This window comes from Anguilla rostrata, chromosome 11 (genome assembly GCF_018555375.3).
Source record: "Anguilla rostrata isolate EN2019 chromosome 11, ASM1855537v3, whole genome shotgun sequence".
NCBI classification, from domain to species: Eukaryota; Metazoa; Chordata; class Actinopteri; order Anguilliformes; family Anguillidae; genus Anguilla; species Anguilla rostrata.
The window spans coordinates 29,492,351-29,513,553 of NC_057943.1; the positions used below are offsets into that span (position 1 = coordinate 29,492,351).

At 44.8% G+C, this 21,203-nt stretch overlaps 1 protein-coding gene across 2 annotated transcripts in view; it reads left to right on the plus strand.

Annotated features, from left to right (window-relative positions):
- The window catches only part of LOC135234548 (arf-GAP with coiled-coil, ANK repeat and PH domain-containing protein 3-like), a 99,711-nt gene that overhangs the window by 65,052 nt on the left and 13,456 nt on the right, over window positions 1-21,203 (plus strand). For both annotated transcript variants that reach the window (XM_064299253.1, XM_064299254.1), the window contains exons 9-18: window positions 1,740-1,814; window positions 2,911-2,922; window positions 14,106-14,218; window positions 15,051-15,102; window positions 15,844-15,944; window positions 17,045-17,156; window positions 17,443-17,651; window positions 19,753-19,822; window positions 19,997-20,091; window positions 20,750-20,967. In XM_064299253.1, the coding sequence (XP_064155323.1) occupies window positions 1,740-1,814; window positions 2,911-2,922; window positions 14,106-14,218; window positions 15,051-15,102; window positions 15,844-15,944; window positions 17,045-17,156; window positions 17,443-17,651; window positions 19,753-19,822; window positions 19,997-20,091; window positions 20,750-20,967 (1,057 nt within the window). The remainder of the gene's footprint in view (window positions 1-1,739; window positions 1,815-2,910; window positions 2,923-14,105; window positions 14,219-15,050; window positions 15,103-15,843; window positions 15,945-17,044; window positions 17,157-17,442; window positions 17,652-19,752; window positions 19,823-19,996; window positions 20,092-20,749; window positions 20,968-21,203) is intronic.

Below are 21,203 nucleotides of genomic sequence, written 5' to 3' on the forward strand. Positions count from 1 at the left end.
GAAATACACTCTTTCAGTGTAACATGAGTTTGCAGTGTGTGTTTTCAATGGCTCGACTGCAGGGTGGTTCTGAGGAGTTAATTTCACAGCTAATCCAATTTCCATTTCATGTCATCAAATGATTCAGTTTCTCAGATGTTCCCATCAGCAGAGACCCTAATGTGATTACATGTGACATGTCACTCGTTTGTACCGTTAAATATTTACCATTTCACCCTGAGTGCTTTGCCCAAGAGCATAGTGGCTCTTTCCCCTCTGGGAATTGAACCGCCAACACCGGTGTCTTAGCCCGTAAACCACTGGACCACATTGCCCTAATGAGCATTGATAAAGTTAAAGACATCACAAGGACCCCGCTCAGTAATGCCCTCCCAATATAACTCCCAGTCTCTTAGGTACGCCCCCCCCCCCCCCCATATTCCCAGGACAGGGGTACCCTCCTGGGTTATCCTAGCATTCTAAGGCACACTGTGTCAGTGAGAGGGGAATAATACATAGGTGGATGGGTGGAAGGGTATCTAGACTGCCAGTCACCAGATCTTAACATATTTTAACCTTTATGGGAAGTTCTGTAACGTAAATTTCCACCTCCTCCTTCCCTAAAAGAACTGAAGGCTTTTCTTCTTGAAGAATGGTCCAGTATCCCATTACCCACAGAACTTCAGAAGGACTGAAGCTGTTCTGAAGGTGAAGGGTGGCCCTACTTCGTATAAGTTACTTGATATTCATATATTCTTCAGTGTTTCTGTTATTGTATCCAACCCCAGTTTGTTATTTACATATTGAAATATATTCAGGTTCAGACAGGGCAGTAGTCATTGTGGAGCTATGATTGGGTCACAGAGCCAAAGGTTGTTGCGGGTTCGAATCCTTGGTAAAGCACATAGCGTTGTGGCACTGTGCTGTGGAGTGCTTGCATGGCACAATTTACCTGAAGTACCCCTGTTTGTGCAGTACCCAGCTGCACTGTTCAGAGTCAGTGCGACATGTTGTGTGTGACTAATGTGTTCTCCAATGGGGACAGTGTGATTACATGCAGTGTGTAGCGCGATGAGGAGTGCGAAAACGAAGCATGAGTCACACACACACACACCCACACACACACACACACACACACACACAGATATACACAGACTCACATGGCACACACACACACACCTGATCTGATTTTTCAGGTTCAGTTTTGTCAGCAGGAGCATATTTGAAAATTAGTTCTATGTATTAGTTAAATGTAAATCGCACCAGCTTTTTTGCATGGTGGGATTTCCATGTGTGGAACACTTTGCCAGGTCGTGGAGTAGAGACAGGGACTTTTGGGTTGTTCTGTGCAGGCTGGATGCAGTTCTGCATACTCTAGTCTCAGGCACATGAGCTCACATCATTTTTCGCCCTCATATCCTGATTCCTGACCTCAGGAGGCCTTTAACCCTTTAAGGTGTGAGGTTACAAATATGTGATTAGAATGTTCTTAACTGAACATTCTAATGATGATTTAGCAATCACTACTAGTAACTGAAAGCAATGGAGTTCTAGAACACTGACTTCAAATTTTGAAAAAACAGAAAACCTGCTCTTCAAACGGTTAATAAACTCTGGGATTCATGACATGTGATTTCCTGCTCATCTCTCCTTTTCTCCCCAGTTCATTCCCTTTTTTACCTTCTTTACTTCTTGAGGGTTCAAAGCATGTGGAGGTTTGATTCTGGCTCTGAGTATCTCTCTCTCTCTCTCTGTTTCAGCTGGACCAGTTGGTGATAGACTCTGCTATGGAGAAGAGGGACATGGAACACAAGCACGCCACCATTCAGCAGAGGGTAAGAGCTCCAAAGCCACGTCCTCCAGCCCCCGTGCGTCAGCTTCAGTCTACGAGGGTTCAGGCCTTTAAACTCATTGTGCTCAGTGTCTGCCCAGTTTTAGGGGAAAAAAACAGGGCAGAAATTTTGCTTTTCTGTCGCTGGAATAATAAAGATATTACTGAATGTGAGAGACGCCACATCAGCTTGAAACCTCTTATTTTTAGCCGTGTTCATTCTGTCTGCTCCATTTTACTTCAGACACAGGCACGGAATTATCAGACACCTCTGTGTGTCAGATCAAGCCCCAGTGACGTCATCAATTACCGTCAGGACAGACAGGAAATGCTTTTATTTTAGAGGGTTGGGTAAAATACGAGTGGCCCGTGGTGAAAATAGACCTTCACTTTGACGGCTGTGACAGACATCAGCTCAGCAAGTGCCCTCTCTCTCTCTCTTGCACATACACACACACACACACACACACACAGGCTTACCATCAGAGAGAATAGGCCAAAGTAAAAAATGTTCTGTGCATGTCACGGTAAAAGAAATTTGAGGTGGATAAGAGAATGTTTTGAAAAGGCAGCGTTTTTTACTAACTTGCTTAGGGCACTTACCTTTTTCCTCAAACATGAACAGCCTCAATCGATCTCCTTATGTTTGATTTTCTCCAGAGTGAGGAGAGGGAGGTGAACTCTGAATGTGTGCGTTCCAGGAAGGGGCAGTAGAGATTTTTGTTTTAAATTTGAGAGCTTGAATTTGGGCTTTTTGTAGCCCAGAATTTGGGACTTTTTGTAGCCCTCGCGAATTGGACCTTTATTCCATCGTGCAATCAAAAAGCACACCCTTAACCACAATTAACAGATTATAGTTTATAATGATAATAAACTGCATCACATACAGTAGCCAAGGTTATTTACAGTAGCATCAGGTCAGTGTGCAAAACTAATCCTACTCATAGGATCAGGTATTTCAAACTGGGAGAAAAGGAAGGACGGAATGAAAAAGATGCTGGATAAGTAATTAAAGTATCTGCAGGGGTGTAAGTCAGTAATGTCTGTTTTCTTCTCTTCCTCCTGCTCGGCCCTGCCATGTTGCTGCCGTCCCTGCGCAGACCCTCCTGCAGGTGAGTGTGTTATTCTCTGCTCAGGAACTTTCAGGTGACTGAGGCCACCATCTGCTTTGTTAGCAAATATTCCTGCTTCTGATGACAAAGACACATTTCAGAGCATTATTACATGCAAGGGTCCTAATCTGCATTATTACACATTAAGGACCCTAATCACCATTATTGCACAGGACTGCCTGAAACACTTGTGCTTATGTATGGAGGTTTTTTCTCTCAAAATAAATATTAGATAAAGAATAAATAAATGAGGCAATAAATGAATTAATGTGGAAATATGTACATAAATTGACAGATAAATCATTAAACGTGTTAATACATACATTTTAATTCATACAGTATATATTTAATAATTAATATAATGTACTAAATCATTTATTAATGTATCTATTAATTATTTATTTGTCCCCATGGATGCATTTACACATCAATTTAGTTATTCATTCTTTACTTTGACAGTAGAGCAGCCTATTGATTTAGGCCTGGGGTTTCAGATCAATCCCAGAGGGCCGCTGTGTCTGCTGGTTTTCAGTGTGTTTCAGCAATTTAGTCATTGATTGGCTGAAAAGTTCTAACACAGAGCTAAGTTAAAGTTTGTCAGGAGAAGCATTTTCCTGCATTAAACCTGCATATATATGTATCTGTATCTTAAAAGAATGCTAATTTGTATTTTGCATATCTGGCTTACATGCCCAGTTTTTGGGTGGACCACTGCTTTAAATGTTAGCTCTGAAATGTCCTTGTTCATTTGATCATTTAAGCAGGATTACCTGATTGGCCATTTCAAAAGGGGGAGGGGTTATAGTTATAGTAGGCAGCAGCTTCTCCAGTCATGTCTTCTGTTTTGTGAAATCCCTGTTATGCTTGAGGGTTAGATCATGAAATTGTTGTTTAATGGGTGCTGTGGCATCTGTGCTGTAACATTGGGGTGTTTCCTGTGTGCGGGGCTCTGACCTCATGCCCTTTGAATACGGTTTGTTCAGTTGTCAGTGATGGGGCGGTTTCTGCTGCTAAGGTTCATGTCCGTGTTTCTGGGCGGTTTTAGCGTGGTTATTTTTCAAGCAATATGAGGATGCATCTCCTCAGTATGGAAACCCATTGGGAGTAGAGAGGATGATATGTATAGCTGGATGAAATTTAGAGCACCAATGTGCTTAAAGATGATTATGTTTTAGACTAAGACATCAGGAGGCCAAGAGACCAAAACCAGGGGTGTGCAATTCATTGAAACAGAGACAGTCAGAGGGTGATATCTGTGAGGTCGATAGAGATATGTGTACATTCAAACCAAAATGAAGACCAAGTATGTTAGACTACCGGGTTGTTCTGCTGTCACAGTCCTTACCGTACACACAGATATTAAATACTGTAGGCCATGTGCCTGGTATGCTCTCTACGCTAAACGCTAGTTTTGACCCCACTCTCTTTTTGTTTACACACTGTGGAAAGGTGTAGAGATTGTTGTTGAACTTGTAAAGCCACACAGAGTCTGTCTCCGTCAGGTGTTTGCTCATTGCCATTGGCGTAAGCAACAGAGGCTACAGTAATTGGAAAACAATCTGGCCCCAATTTCAATGGATGTCATGGCGATTGTGTTCTAAAAGTCCCCATAAATAAGTGATCTTGCGAGCGTTCAGACATGCAGAGTGGAATATGTAAGTAATTTAACTCAGAGCTGCCACATAACATGTAATTGAATGTCTAATTGAAGCCTGAGGCTAATTTTAAGTTGTCTGGAAAGTAAATATAGTTTATTAACTTGAAAGGGTTCAGCTGGACGGAGCAAGCAACGTTTCCTGGTCGGTGGCGCTTACAGGGAACTCTGGAAAGCCCTAGCCGGCCATGAACTTTCCCAAGTTTTATCCTCTAATATAAATGCCCTGGTGGCTTTAGAATTAGCTCAATATTGCTAATGCTAACAGTATTTCTCTAGTGTAGCTTCCACAGTCTCAGAAGAAAGGGGTTCAAAATGGCTCCTATGTGTCTCCATAGAGGAACCCTGTCTAGTCCTTGTCAGGCAAAATGGTTGAATCTAGGAGCTTACACACTTTTCACACCTAGCATAGAGGGTTCCATAATTAACTAAAAGGGGTTCCCCTGTGAAAACAGGCCAAAGAGCCCTTTCAGAACCCATGTGCAATAGTGTTCTTGAATCAAATATACCCCATAAGATTAAGTGACTGTATAACAATTTACTGTGCACAGAACCGCGTGACATTTACATGCTGAATGCTGTGTTCATTGGGAACAGCACAGTGGTGGCCTGTGCTGTAGTTTGTGCCTCAGTTCACACAGTGAGCAGCGGTAGTGGTGAAGATAGAAAAGGTAACCCACAGCAGTGTAACCCGCCTTCACAGTCTGCTGCCTTTGTGGCACTGCCCCACTCCAACGCATTAAATGAAAGATTTGATACGCCTGAGCTCGGAAACAGGCGCTGTAAACCTGCGAGACGACGGGCGCACCGCCACCCCTCCTCCTCCCCTCCCTTACGGTTCCAGGCCAGAAATAAAGTGCTCTCTCAGACAGCGGAACCCGTAGCCGCCGGGCCGCCTGGCCACCGGGACACGCATTCATTTTTAACCCGGGTTTTAATGGAGGGGTGCCGTGTCTCACACACACCTCCGTCTGTCTCACCTGCTCAGCGTCACCACCACACACACACCGCACTGCCGCCGCTGCTCCTGGTCTCAGAGTGTTTGAGTCCTTCAGCTGTGTTTAGCTGGCGAACCGCACCTCTGAAGCAGATGAGAGCTGGCTTCAGCATAACAAAGAGCTCTCAAAATAGCCTGTGGCAGTCGGGCTCTTAACTCAAAAAATTCCCAAAATAATACACATAGTACCCTGCAAATGGGCTCATAGCTACTGGACACAGGGAGGGGGGGTTGACTGAAATAGGGCAGGGCCACTGAGCTTTCCCTGGAGGGAAGCCCCCCGATAGGATTTTCAGGGTGAGAGAGTTGAAGAGCTGTGTAGCTATGGATTAGCTTTTTGCTGTTTCGCAGATCTTAATTGCTGGTATTAGCCACAGGGTTGGGGTTGTCTACTCAGATCTACCTGTGAACAATAGTTGCATTGCATAGCTTGCTGCATTGAGTTATTGTCAGGCACTGTGCCAGTCTGCGTGTAATGTAACATCACATGACAGGTCACTTGTGACAAATTGTGTGCTCTGATTTCTGTAGAGATATCGGGACCCGTTTTAACAGCCATCAAAGCATTAGCATGAATTATTAATTGTGGAAAAAAAGAAAAAACCCATTTTGCGTTTGCTATCTGACAACAGAGTGGAATGCTACTGCAATATACAACACAGAGCTTCTATCTTGGACTGCATTCCTCTTGCAGATGGACAATTTGGCTCACGTTATACGTGGTCATTGTCAGCATTTTTGATTGGCCCTCCAGAGCAGTGCGTCTCACTGGAGGATGTTCTCGGCCAATCCCAGGATGCCACTGTTTTGTGCCCATATACGTGGCTGTGTATTTCAACCAACCAATACAATACAAGTGAAAGGTTAGGAACTACTGAATCATTGAAATTAAATCTCTTTTCTACCTCTTCCTATAGTAATGTGAACTGCATGTCTGAATATTCACGACTGCGTAACAGAAGTGATCTAAGCAAACACTAGATAAGATAATGGAGAATAGAGAGTCCAGCTGAATATATTACATGGGTGAATTTCCTGCAAATTACGTTTACATTTTCACATTAAGCAAATATTCTTATGCAGAGCTATTTAAAATAATGTGCACATAAAGGTTTAGGAAACGAGCAGAGAGACACTGTCAGTGTCACCTCATGTCTGTGTCACAATCAATGGTGCATAAGCAGTACATAAACCTGCATAACATTGACATAGTGGCCACAAGAGGCGGATTGAGGATATAGTGCTTTAAGTAGGAAATGGGTTTGTGGGTGTAGCGTTAGCTGTAGCATAAGTAGGTCTAGGAAACTCGTATTAAGTGCTCGGGGCTGAGAGTTCAGGGTTAGCTGAGCTAAGATTCAGTGTAAACAGGTGTGTTCTCAGTCTGCGATAGAGGATTCAGTGACTCGACTGCACTGACTGTAGTGGGGAGCCCGTTCCTTTGCTGGGGGGCCAGAGTGTAGAAAGGGCGGGGGGGGGGGGGGGCATGCGGAGAGACCCAATGGAGATGAGATGGGAATGCAAACAGGGGAAGAAGAGCAGAGGAGTCCGGTTTAAAATACTGCTTCCCAGCGTTAGAGCTGTTTTTTTCATAGCTGAGGTTAACAACTTTTCTATTAACTTTTTCACAGTAGCTGAAATTTACCTTGGTGCAAACTGCAGGTTCTTTGCGTGACCAGACTGAATACATCTGGACCTCATATGATGCCAGGTTCAAATCCGTATACCTCCTTGACTAGTGTCATGGTAAGAAAGCCATTTATCTTAATAAACTGAAACATGAATGGCTCCATCTGCTTTAACCTGAGCGGAAAGGATTAACTTTCAACCCCACGGTTGTCACGGCGCGGTCTTTCCCAGAGCGACCACAAACTAAAGACGGTCCAGCAGACCGTCCAGCAGGTCCGGCGGGTGTCACGGTCCAGCAGAAACAAGGTGTTGTCAATCTGACTACAGCAGGGAACTATATTGCATCAATATCAACTTGTGAATGATGTTTCCCGGAATCTGAATGATATGCTGTAACCTGAAAGCCCCCCTCCCCCCTCTCTCTCTCTCCCTCTCCTAGAGTAGAGTCATTTTTCATGTCTGTCTGAAATGCTGAAATTTGCCCATTTGGCCTTCCGGCCTTCTGTCTGTGGGAGGTGTGGCTGATAACCCTGTGTTCAAACTGCTAAGCATTAAAATCGATTGAGTCCCTTCTTTGGATACCGTTAAACAGGCAGTATGTTAAAATTTTCCATTTCTTTTGTGTTTTGTTTGATGGTATTTCCACGAAGGGCCGTTTGTGTTGTATCGGTGGATTTGGTCTTTATTTAATTTCCACCTTTGAATTTTAATGACATCCCATAGTAACCCACAGAAATAAATTAAATTATGTATGAAGAGTATGGTATATAGGCCTACAGTATGCGGGATACATCCCTTGTGGTATAGCAGACTATAAAGACATCAAGGCAATAGTGCTATTTCTGGTACATAGCTGCCAGATTGTGTAATACCCAAAAACTAGTTTATGATTTCAGATGCATCCAGACGTCCTCGTTTTACGATGAAAAATGAATAATTCATTGGTATTCATTTTTCTGGTTGGAGCCTTGCGTGTATTAAAAATTGAAGACACCTTTTTATGACAGCTTTTGTTGTTGGAGCTTGTAAACAGAGGGTAGTTTTTTCATCTAAAAATAAAACGTCACTGACACAGATTTTCTAGTTTCTCCTCTGATCTGTCTCATCCTCTATATCTCTGCGTATAATTTGTCGCAGTATTAGTCTATCTGAAGGGGTGGGGACTTCGTTTGTATTTGGCAAATTTGGTAAGGTAAGTTTGGAATTGGCGTTTGGAATCGGGTTTAACTGAGCGGTATAACTGCCGTCGTATCTGTCTCTTGTAAAGAAAATTGTCCGCCAGACATTTTTTTTTTGCGCTGCGGTGTGATTTAACTCTCTCTGGGGGGTCGGGATCAAATCAAAAGCTCAGCGGCTTGCGGGGAGCAATGAAGTTTGCTTGATTAACCAAGAATGGCTTTGGGGACTGGTAGCCAGATGGACTCCCGTAATTCCTAAAGGGAAATTTCCCTGTCTTGTGTTGACCAATGGTGTGCTGCGCTTGAGACATCAGAGCGCAACTGGGTGGGAGGGTGAAGTGCAGTAAATTAGCGAAACGGCGACGGTGTTAACGGGGGCTGGGATTTTTTTGTTCAAGTTCTCTCCAAAGTTAGCAGGGTTAGAGCGACTTCTCATGAAGTGCTACTTGCTGAACATAAAATGACAGCTGTATGATAATTAGCTGTAGAATAAGCCGCACTAAAAACGCTAACTGCGGCGCACGGCAGCAAGCAGGTGGTTGTCTTGGACAGAATACACGTCGGCGAGGGCATTAACACTGCAGAGGTGCTGTTGAGCAGTCTGGCTTCAAACGCTCCCGTGTTCAGCTTAGCATCAGAGGAATTTGGACGCGTATAGGCTACCCGATGTCCTGGAAATGATATCTGCTCTATAATTAGGTTGTGTTCGTTCAATTTTTACTGGTATATTTAAATATTTGTTAAAGCTTCGAATGTTTTTGGTGGATATAGTTTTGTGAACATGAAGATATTCGGCAGATATGACTACGCACAGGTGGGTTGCTTGAACTTATGTGGCATGTGCTGAAAATTTTTGAATTTCGAATGAACATTTACTAGTAGGCTACACTTCCCACTCAGACCAACTGAATGGATCGTTTTTTTTTTCTCACGCGTTCGAAACCGTTTTCAACGGTGATGAATGAATAGCCTGCAATTATGTATGTGCTTATAATCTTTTTTGTCTGCTAGCCTACTTGTAATATTGTCTGGAAGCTAGCAGACGCTTAGGCTACTATTGGAATGTAATTTCTTATTTTTTAAATAAATCAGATGAACTCATTTGTTACATTTATAAATTCTAAATTATAATGGTTATTTGCATGTGATGAGCTTTTTTAGCGTTACGTTTTTGCCCTGTCTCGTGTGCGCGCACACACGGGCACACTGGGCACACTGGAAGGTGTGTCTTGTTCACATTATTGAAGTAATCGTAGCCTATAAGTGTCCTTAATATTTCAGTATTGCGCTGATTGAGCTAGTGCTTTTAGTTTTGTTCGGGATGCTCTTAGCCTCGCTTTTCTTAGAAGTACTGTCTTGATCCCCTTGTTGAATAGGAGTAAACACTCTGACAGTCGAAAGGGATTGTTACGTGGGACTTTAAAATCTGGATTAGGACCTCTGGGACAGGTGGCTGCCTTGGTCACACTTAAAACGCAGACGGAGAGACGATCCGTCTGGCTAGGATTTAATGAATCTCATTTTATTGAATACGGCGGTGTTCCTGGAACCACTTAAAATCCATGAGTGCATACAGTAGGACGTGTAACGATCCCGAACATTGCCGGTATCGAATTGTTATTAATTAGGAATAATTATAGGTGCAAACAGTAATTCCCAAGCACCCAATTGAGGGTGTGTGTGTGTGTGTGTGGGGGGGGGGGGGGGGGGGTTCTTTGTCATACCAACTTTAGTGTGTATTGGATGTAAGTGTATATTTGTCATACTTATTTGGAAATAGCTGTTTTTAAGTAGTGCTGCAGTGTCACCTAGGGTGGTAGTGGCATGAAGTTTGATATGACCTACATGGGTCCCTTTTCATTCTATACATTCGAAAGTTTTGAATCGAGGCTTGATTTAAAGGAGGTGTGGTCAGTTATCTTGTTAATATGTATCAGTTAATCAGTTATCAGTTAATATGTATGCATATTCATATTCAATTTTATGTAAGAATATTGGACCGAGGGGGACATACTTCTCCATACTGTTGCAGGGAAGCTGTCTGTGGGTTCCTGTCAAATATGATACAATTTGGGCTTATGGAGTCAATGCAAATTAGCATTTAGCAAAAAGTGCCCCCTATAGGCCATAGTGTAAAGTAACACTGCATGATTCTGCATGCTGTCCACAATTTGGCTATCATCCCCTAAAGTATCCTTGAAATCAATGAAAATTTGTTGGGCGTGGTCAGGCATAAATTTAAATGGCAGTTCCTGTGGCCATCTTTTGATGTATCAAAATTTCCTTTGCAATTTAACACGACAACGTGCTGTAGATCATGAATGCTGAACGTATTGCAAATTGTTGGAGAAATACAAAGAAGTTTTTTTTTTAATTAAAAATGGATGGAAAATCCAATCTGGCGGACATTATAGGTTCTATGATACTGTTTGCTCAGAATGAGGAGGTAGATATGCAGAAGAAATTTGGTGCATATAGGTGAAACAGGATGTAATGCATTTTTCAATGTTGCTATTTTGCAGGTGGCGCTGCAGTGCCACCAAGAGTGTCAATTGCATGCATGTCATACATAATAAATTTGCAGCCATATGGGACATGCCTGCCTAATTTCATGAACTTTTGAGCATGGGAAAGAAGTGAAAATTTTGCAAGAGGCAGAAGAATAAGAAAACAATAGCAGTCGTACACCCTTGGTGTTTGGCCCCATAAATATATGAATGTCTTTGTCTTCCTAGCTATGATAGAAAATCAGGGAGACGTGGAAGACCTTTGCAAATGAAAGTGTAGCTGATTATAGCTTGGTCAAACTGGTCATGAAAATACATTTTCCAGCATTTCTCTGTATCCAGTTATCTATAAATTATTATGTAAGTGAGAAGTGAAGACCTAAGCCGGGAACAGGCAAGCTATTACCTATGGCATGGTGTATACTTTAATATATTTTTATTTTTCATTTGTTGAATATCCTGCCCTTTTGCTTAATAGCCGGTCCAAAAAGTACATCTCTTGTGTTGGATGTGCAGAAATATCGGGTATTTTAGCTTTAAACAACCAAGCCCCTGAATCTAGAAATCCTAACGGCGTCAGAATAATTCTGTGCACCCAGCACATGGGAGCCACTGTTCGTCGCTTCAAGTCACGGGCTGTGACATCATAAGAGGCTGTTAAGAGTCCTCCAGACTCGCGGTGAGAAAGCGCTGCTTAGCCGCGAGATAAATGACACATTGCCTCCGCCAGCATTTCGAGTGACGCGCCAAAGCTGATGAGTCGACGCAGCCCGTGCTCCGGTTACCGTAACCACAGCCAACAGTGCTGAGGTTTTAATAATAATAATGTAAATGCTAACGCTAATAATAATAACCATAAGAAGAACACGGAGAAGACGAAAGGAATAATAGTAATCGTGAAATGATTAATCATAATAATCATTATTGTTGTTATTACTAGCAATTTCTTGACTATAATTATTCTTTTCTTCTTAATTTTTTATTACTGACATGCTTTTTTAAAATAACACTGTACTTGGAAACAGGTCGCTCGGTGCTGACAGGAACCTCTCTCCCCTTCTCCTGTGAAAGCATTTGCACGCCCAGATGTTTCTGGTCCTCAGGCAGGAAAGCGGAAGGTCCTTCTCATCCGTCACTCACGGACGTATAGATTTACGATCCCATGGTCGAGCCGCGGAGCCGTTACCGGTCCCGACAGGCGGAGGGGAGGGCAGAAGGGCAGAGCTGTGATTGGCTGTGATGTATGGTCCCTGGCCCGGTCGGCCCTGGCTCAGCTAAAAGGCCCTTTCAGCACGGAGCTTTGTGAGGGGGCCTGTTATGCAATGTGAGGAAACCGGGGAGAATTCATTAGGGGGTGCGGGGCGGGGGGGATCCGAATAAGCGTCCGGCCACCACATGCTGAGGCTCAATGAAGACCGTTTGGACGGGGTATACATTTCGGTAATGAAGCCCCCCCCCCCCCCCCCTTGTACAAATGAACGCAGAGGTGATTCACACCATAAAAGGGGGATGAAAATAGGTTTTTTTACTTTGTAACAGTTTCAAATGGACCGTAGAATAATTAACATTTTAGACTTTAGACCCAGGGTTGAGAAGTGCAGCCGTTTTCCACGCTGCTCAAATGAATCGTGTGAAAGAGTGAAAGGTAATCAGACAGTGAAAATGGGGGAGCAGACAGCGGGGAAAATGTGGCGGGATTCGGGCGGTTATGCAACTGCCTGCGTCATGCAGGACATCGCGTCTGCTGGGACTTCTCAAAGAGTGCTATGACTCAGCCTGCAAAAGTGCCTTTCTGTGAAACGTCTGGCTTTGTGTTTGCAAAATGCATGTGTGTGTGCGTGTGTGTGTGTGTGTGCCCTACTTTACCAACTGTCACTATTACTCAGCATGCCAGATAATAGAAAAGCGCTCCTGTCAGAATATAAATGGCTTTGGCTTTTGTCAGGTAAGCGTGTCTGCACAGGTAGAGCAGGTCACCTAGAGTGCATTCCATTTTCTCCTGTTTGTCCAAATATCCATGTGTCAGCGGATTCGAGAAACGGCGCAGACTAGAAGTGAATCCACGTTGATCGCGAACTTTTCCCTCAGGCCCTGCTGTGTGGCCACGCCCACTGCGTGATGCATTATCTTTACTGTGATGTCACTGTGGGAACTGTTCTCAGCACGGCTGGTGAGGCAGACAGCAATGAATGCCCTTCTGCTGCACTGTGACCTGTAGTTCACCTGCTGGAAGACTACATTCACCCGAGGGAGGGGTGAGCGTGCACCCATCCTCCTCGTGGCGCTCATCAAACCATTTTAAAACCAGTCACAGAGTTTGGACTTGGAGGGCGCCCCAATCTCTTCCCTTGATTATTTAATTATTCAATAAGGAAGAGCAAATATTGGTGCAAAATCTAGCAGCACCGTTTACTTTGTCTGACATTGATAGAATTATGAATGATGGCTGAAGAGACTGCATGGGAGCTTGGCTGAGACATTTTGTACTGTCCTGGGATTAGCTAAGGAAGCAGGGCTGGCTTCTGCTTGCAATTAGCAAATTAAGCCTAGCGTAAATGGCTGCCCTCATAGAAATGAGCTTTGTGCTTCTCAACTGACCCAGAGCTGGGGAAAGCCTCCTTTAGATGAATTGCTGTTGTAAAATTGCATTTGTCTCCATCGGTGGTGATCTTCTATGGTTCCTCACATGGAAATAATAGGTTGCGCATTGCAACATTTCTCATCTGGGTTTTTGCATCTGTGCAATTGGGTCTTAAAAGGAGGACTGCACGTTTTCTCCTACAATCACACATCGGCCGCAGAGTACTGACCATTTAATGCTTTCTGCTTCGAGTGGCGCACATCAGGTAACATGACAAAAATGACTTGGTCGTGCAATGCCCATTCTTGAAACTGCAGCAGAATGTCACGTGGCATGATTAGTTGACTTAGAAGATGGGGTGGATTAATTTCTAATGACTACACTCATTTCCCAGTGTGCAAAAGCTGGAAACTAGATGGAATAGGGGTGGAAATGTAGGCTGAGAGACATTTTGACATAAACAGACTAGGTTAAATCCAGTATGGCTGAGGTTTTACGCAGACATAGCCTGACTATATCCTAGTCGGCTAGAAGACTTTCACTTTTCAACCAAATATATCCAGGTTTTCACCTGTACGCCTAGACCAACCTTTCAGACTTTTCACCCCAAAAATATTCCCTGGGTTTCTTCGCTCCACAGGACTTCTCCTACGACGAGACGAAGGCAGACTTCAATGTGGACGCCCCCAACGGCGTGGTGATGGAGGGGTACCTATTCAAGAGAGCCAGCAACGCCTTCAAGACGTGGAACAGGTGGGCCCCGAACTGCCCCGCCCAGCTAGGCCTCGCACATGGAGGGGAACGGGGGCCACAAGCTGGCCACAGATCAGACCACACCTTAGTGAGGAAATACACCTGCCTGGGCCTGTACGGCTCATTCATCAACCCAGCTAAGGCTTATTTCCCAACTCGGTGTGATTCATCAACAAATTATTGTGTGTATGGCATACACAGCTTTGCTGACTACTAAGTTTTCCATGCATACAAAATATTAAGGACTTGAGGGAATGGTCAAATATCTGAATTAAATTTATGCCAGGTTTGTTATATGACCTCCATCCACTTCAAATGTGTCAAAATCGGAAGGTGATTCTAAAAGGCCTGTATTACAGTAGTTAGTAGATTTAGGGGCCATAAAAAAAAACTCTGCCCACCAGCGAGGTCTGCAAATGGGCAATGCGGTTTACCTACATCAGAAGAAAGGGCTTTTCCGTTTGGATCAATGGGGGCCACCTGCGCCAACAGCTTACTGGAGATCCCTGCTGACCGCTCAATACATAGATCCCATAGATACCCACCTCTCGCCCATATGCAGTACTGTGATTGATTCTGAGCTGGACTGTCTGTAAAATGAACTGCCCACCCCCCACCCCCAAACGTATAAGAAGCCCGATGCTAACTCGGCCCAGCGTGTAATGAATCCCCTTATCGGAAGAGCGGGATCTCCTGGGATATGCAGTTTTGTGAGTGGCTCTTTGGCCGAGACGGCCAGGGCGGCATTATTTCAGCCCGAGGGGTCGCGCGGGCCTTTAGTGAGGGTATCCATCTAACGGCCATCTTTTATTCATCTCTCCCTCTCTCGCAGGCGGTGGTTCTCCATACAGAACAGCCAGCTGGTGTATCAGAAGAAGCTGAAGGCGAGTGCGGGGGTGTCCTGTGGCGTGCCCGTATAAAGGGCGGGTCACGCGGGTTTGAGAGGATAAGTGCAGGCCGGGAGGAGGAGGGCTGGTTTTAATGCAGACGCGCCTCATCGCCACGGGGTTGCACGAGCGTTGAGATCCCGGCTACGGCATTAGCAATGCAGCCGGAGAACATTCTGGAAAGGGTCAGGAACGGAGGCACTTAAACCTGCTCTCCTGAGCACCGCTCTGGGATAACAGCCCAGCGGGGGAGCACACGGGAGTGTGTGTGTGTGTGTGTGTGTGTGTGTGTGTGAGCACAAGTGCACGCCTGTGTTTGTTTGTGTGTGATATCAGTAATGTCTGTTTGCAGGAGTGCACTGAAGAGGGATGCATTTAAAGGCATCGTAGATACATTGTCCTCCTGTGCTTCAGATATTGTGTGTGTGTGTGCCTGCTTGTGTTTGGGCGTGTGTGCGTGTGAATGCATTTGCATGTGTATGTCTGTGTGTATGTGTCTGTGTGTTCATGTGCATCTAGGTGTATGTGTGTGTGTTTTAGCACTGCATGTGTAACTAGAATGGATCCACACAAGTCCCCTGCCCTCCCCACCACACCAAGGGATTTAAAGTTTCACTCAACAAAAACAGGATGGGTCCATTCCAGCTATGAATGCAGTTCAGTGGTTTGTGGAGGCATCGTGATGATGTCATTGGGTGTGGCCATGCGTGAGTGACACTCCTGGCCTGCCTGTCACAGGACTCCCTGACGGTGGTGGTGGAGGACCTGCGGCTCTGCTCAGTCAAGCCCTGCGAAGACATTGAGAGGAGGTTCTGCTTCGAGGTCGTGTCCCCCACCAAGTACGTCTCACACAGTTTCCACCTCAAAAAATAATTCTCTTATTATATGATAATATTCATTAAAAATAGATACACTGCATTCTAAAAATTCTCATTTTTTTGAGGTTATTCATCCTGAAATAATTTTATTACTCGATGTTTTTTTCTCTTTCTTAATACATAAAGAGGCTGTAAAAAATTTATCAGGGGTGTGTAATGTTAGCAAGATTTTCTTTTAAGAAAAAAATAATCTGAAGAAAAGAAGAAACTCAGATTATGGGATCTAGAGAAGTTAGACATGTTGGTAATTGCGCTGAGCGTATAATTGAATGACGCCATACTCCACAGAGCATCAAACAGAAACCCACAAGGGATTCATATAATATAAAAATAATGTAAAAGTTCAAATCGCAGCTGCAGGTTCTTCGGCATTGTGTTTTCCTTATCCTGCTTGAGTGACAGAGCTTCTACCATTTTAATCATTTTAAAAGTGTCCAATAAGGGGAAAAAAACAAATAATAGTAGGAAATGAGTCCAGTGTGGCTCATACAGTTGGTAGGTGAGTAATGTCTGTCAAGGGGGTATCGGTAGAAATGGAGAAAACCATAAATTCCACGCAAATGTCAGGAAGTATTTTTGGAGTTGTCGATACATGGAGTAGCTTGCCAGTTCATGCAGTAGAGGCAGAAACCCTCAAAATATTTTAAGGGGTAGTTACCTTGTTAGATTTTAAAAAAATATTATTTCAGTATGTTTTCAATTGCTCTTGCTGGTTTTTGTGTAGTTGTGTAGAAGTTTCTGATGACCTGCTGGCTGTTTAATGGCAATCACAGGTTCATGGTTTAAAATGCACTTCACGTAACTCCAGTGAAGCTTGTACAGTGACATCATGCCCTCTGAGATTGTATGTGTCAATTTTCCAAATTTTTTTTTTTATTGGCACAAGAAAATGACTGAAAATCGGTTTGAGACCAATAATTGATTGCCCGATTGCCTGTTCATTATGCATTCTTATGTTCTTAAGTATGAAACGTAAAGAAAGGTATTAGTGATGTGATTTGCGGACGGGGTTGAGTAACACTTCTGTGATGTAAAGAGCACTGCCCTGGCCCCGCCCACAGGAGCTGCATGCTGCAGGCCGAGTCGGAGAAGCTGCGGCTGGCCTGGATCCAGGCCGTGCAGGCCAGCATCGCCTCCGCCTACAGAGAGAGCCCCAACTGCTACAGCATCCAGGTCCGTTACCCACAATCCCCTGCACCACAAATGCAGACAGATAGGGGCAACAGACTCAATGTTATGTGGATACTGGTCACTGTAGTCATATATGGATGAAAATGTCGACTCGGTGTCATTCAAATAATCAACTATGTATGTTCAATCGTAAGCACTTACATTAGTGTGAATTAGACCTTTTATATGGAGTCTTGGAGAATTGTGGGTTTGACGGCCATTGTACCAAAACTAACTGTTATTCTGTGTGTGTGTGTGTGTGTCTGCGTATCTGTACGCGTCTCATCAGCGTCTGGATCGGACGGCTTCTCCGTCCACCAGCAGCATCGACTCGGCCAGCGAGCCGCGGGAGCGGAGTGCGCGGGGGGAGAGCCACCTGCAGCGCATCCAGAACATTCCGGGAAACGATCAGTGCTGCGACTGCGGCCAGGCCGACCCGCGCTGGGCCAGCATCAACCTGGGCATCCTGCTGTGCATCGAGTGCTCCGGCATACACAGGTACCTTAACCCCTACCCTAACCCAACCCAACCCTAACCCTGCTCTGCATCGAGTGCTTCGGCATACACAGGTACGCTGCGATAATCACAGGTACACACACTGCTGTAACTGTGTGTGCCAGAACTGGTTAAATGGTATTTATGCACATAATCAAAAATGTGACTAGCTCGACTAGCAAGCTCACTGCCAAAGTCATGATGAAGACTGTAGTATTTTATTGCTTATTTTACTCCATAATGCTAACTTATAGCAACAACAGAAGATATAAAGCACTTGCACAAATTATGGAAACACTGCATTTATAAACATTTTTGATTATTACAATATTTTGCAAAAATTTTGCTTTGGTATACTGAAAGTAATATGTAATAAATGTAATATCAGCATGAAACAAAAAATTAAAGAATATTAGCATTTAGTCCAGTGGAATAACATTCAGGGCGATCATAGGCAGTTTGCCTGGCTTTGTTTACCATGGTGAGTGACCCGGAGAACTCTGGTTGACCGTACTGAAGCACTTATTGGAGGACCACTAGCTGATCCCGTTCTTGTGTTATCTTCACATGGAAAGAGAATATCGAAGCGCGGCCTCTAGAGGCCATGGTGCAGACCGTGGGCAGCGTCTACCGCAGCCTGAGGAGAGTCGATCGAGTCGCCCGACCTTTCTCTGCCTCCTCTCTCCAGCCGAGCCCTGTCAATCACGCACGTGATCCGCCCACGCCTACCCAATGAAGGATTACCGCCAGAAAGCCCGCAGATTGGATTAAGTCACGTTCAATTGCCTTTATCTGACCTCAGAGAGGTGCTAGCGTCGCGGGAGACGGATCATTAATCGCTGGATCTTTAGCCCCCTCAAGGGCGAAGACATCGTCGTCCTTCCAGCGCACACTGTATAGCAAACTGTTCAGATAAAGGATACGAGAACGGCGCTAACCGTTAGCTGTAGCCCGATAGCCCCCTCGCTGCTGCGTCTTTGAGCTTGTTTCACCGGGAGAAACTGGAGGTGCTGCAGCACTGGATTCAGAAAACCGATTATCACTGTTTACGTAATCATGGCTCCCTTGGCCGCAGACCATCTGTTGACAATTCCTGGACACGCAGCCAGGCACTCTTCCCACATGGGGCTTAGTCGTGCCCCTACTTTAAGCGGAGGGGCGCACCGGTTTTCTTGGAGGGGGCGCCACGGTTGCCTGGATACCTGGCGAGGCGCGAGGCCCGTGAGTAGACGCCTGATTTGCATGACAAGCGCGACCTGTCGGAGAGTTTCCCGTGGGATTAAGCACCGCCGTTTCAGATAATTGATTTCACCTGGTGGTCTATCCAGTCGTGGAACTCTCCGGAATCTTTAGATGCTGCTTACACCGGGATTTCCGGTAGCACAGTGTGCGAATGAGAAGATGAGAAGAAAACAGTGTGTGGATGAGAAGAAGAGCTGACTCATCTGAGGGATGATTCTCAGTTCTCACTGGGTCTGCCTGTGAAAATGTGGGCCCTCTGAACTGTATACTGAACTGAATGTTTCCGTTTCATAGCTTGCTCTGTGTACCCTAGTCTTCCATTTCTGTGGTTGGTACAAATGAAATAAGACTAGGCCCAAAGCTCTTGTTCTCCTATAATAACTTCCCATCTGTCACTGTAATGTGGGTCATTGCATCTTTTGGTTAAGATTTAGTTTGAGTTTAATAACACCACAGCTACATTTCTGCCTTAAAACAAGATATCGGCTTCATTTCAGCATACCCCTCACTGGTCCCAACACTTTTTCTAAACTTGCTTGTTCGGTCTGAGTGGTGACCTTGTGAATGACTGAATGGGTTAAGAAGCTGGAGTGTTACTCTATGGGCCCACTGGCCCTCAGTCAGCGAGGAAGAGGAGGCTGAATGTCTGGAACAGGGTAGGCCAGGGAGAGGAAGAGGAGGAGTTTGGCTTGGATGGAGGAGGAGGAAGGGATGAAGGACTTTCACTGCTCAGCAGTCCTCCTGATGTTCATTTCTTCCAAAAACTGCACTCTCAGAGCAGGCGGTGTTACAAGCAGCAAAATCTGTTGTTTTTGTCTATTATCCAGTTTCCTAATGCTTTCGTTCCTTTTTGTTGTTTCAGGAGTTTGGGGGTTCACTGCTCCAAGGTGCGCTCTCTCACGCTGGACTCATGGGAACCGGAGTTACTGAAGGTGGGTCCCCCATCTGGCCCGTTTGGGTTAAGTGACAGAAGTCCTTAATGGGGTCCTTCATCTCATTTACATCGTAGTGTTTCTGTGCAGGCATAAAGTCGGGCAGCCTTTGACATGGTTTTCATTGGTTCTGCTATGACCTTTTAACCCCATCCTGTTCCGGCTCCCTTGCAGTTGATGTGTGAGCTTGGAAACAGCATCATCAACCATATCTATGAGGGAACCTGCGAGGAACTGGGTCTGAAGAAGCCGGGGCCCTCCAACTCAAGGTGAGCTCTGCCTCTGATGCACTGATCTGGGGTCAGCCAACCTGTCCCTGCACGCTAACCAAACAGTTTTCTGTAAATAGTCTAAACTAGGGCTGTCATATTTAGATTCGATATTCGGGTAAATTTCATATGGAAATCTAACATGTTCCCTGTTTCAAAAAGTTGCCTTGTTTTTTCACGTGCATAGCTGCTTAAACTAACCAATCAAAGAAGTGCTTGCTCACGCTGAGACACTAAGTTACAAAATGAAAAATTAACAAAAAATATATTCTTGTGCCTGCCTTCCTGCTCCCCCTTGTGGATGTAACACACATAACAGATACTGCCCAAGTGTATTACATGGCAATGTATTAATGATACAATTTTGAGGTATTTATGTACATTTTGTGGAGAAAAAAATATATATATTTGATATATTTAAATCACTTTTGTTTAAAAAAAAAAAAAAAAAAACAAACTATATTCAAGCTCAGTCTTATAGTCCAGTTGACAGTCCTAGTCTAAACCCATCCTGGGCCTGTAACTTACAACCAAGTTGCCTAAGCTCATGAATTATGCAAGTTTAGAGTCATTTTACCTGTAGCAGAGATGTATGTAACTACCGCTATCAGAGGAAGAGACAGACATTTACAGTCTCTCCCCCTGGTCGCTGTCGCAGGCAGGAGAAGGAGGCGTGGATCAAGGCAAAGTACGTGGAGAAGCGCTTCCTGAAGAAGATGGGGCGGGGCGGCGAGGCGCTGGCCAACGGCGAGCGCAAGCCCGGCCGCTGGAGCGTCAAGAAGTGCCGGCGGCACAACAGCTCCGGCAGGGCGCCCAAATCCCGCCGCAAGCACCGGCAGGAGCCCGGCAGCGCCTCCCCCGGCAACCTCTCCACGGGTACGCTGCTCGCCGACACGCCGCTCACCCTTTCCATGATCCCCGTCTGTGAGCCTCGCTGTACAGAGTAAAAGCAGGGCCTTTCCTGTAGTTTCAGCTGCTTTCTCTCTACTGCTTTACTGGCTATTCACACGCACAGAAGCCATTACAAACAGTCATAGGTTACTTGTCAATACCTCTTGACATTTATACAGTGACTACGTGCCGTGTACATTCCAAGTCAGAGGTTGTTTCTG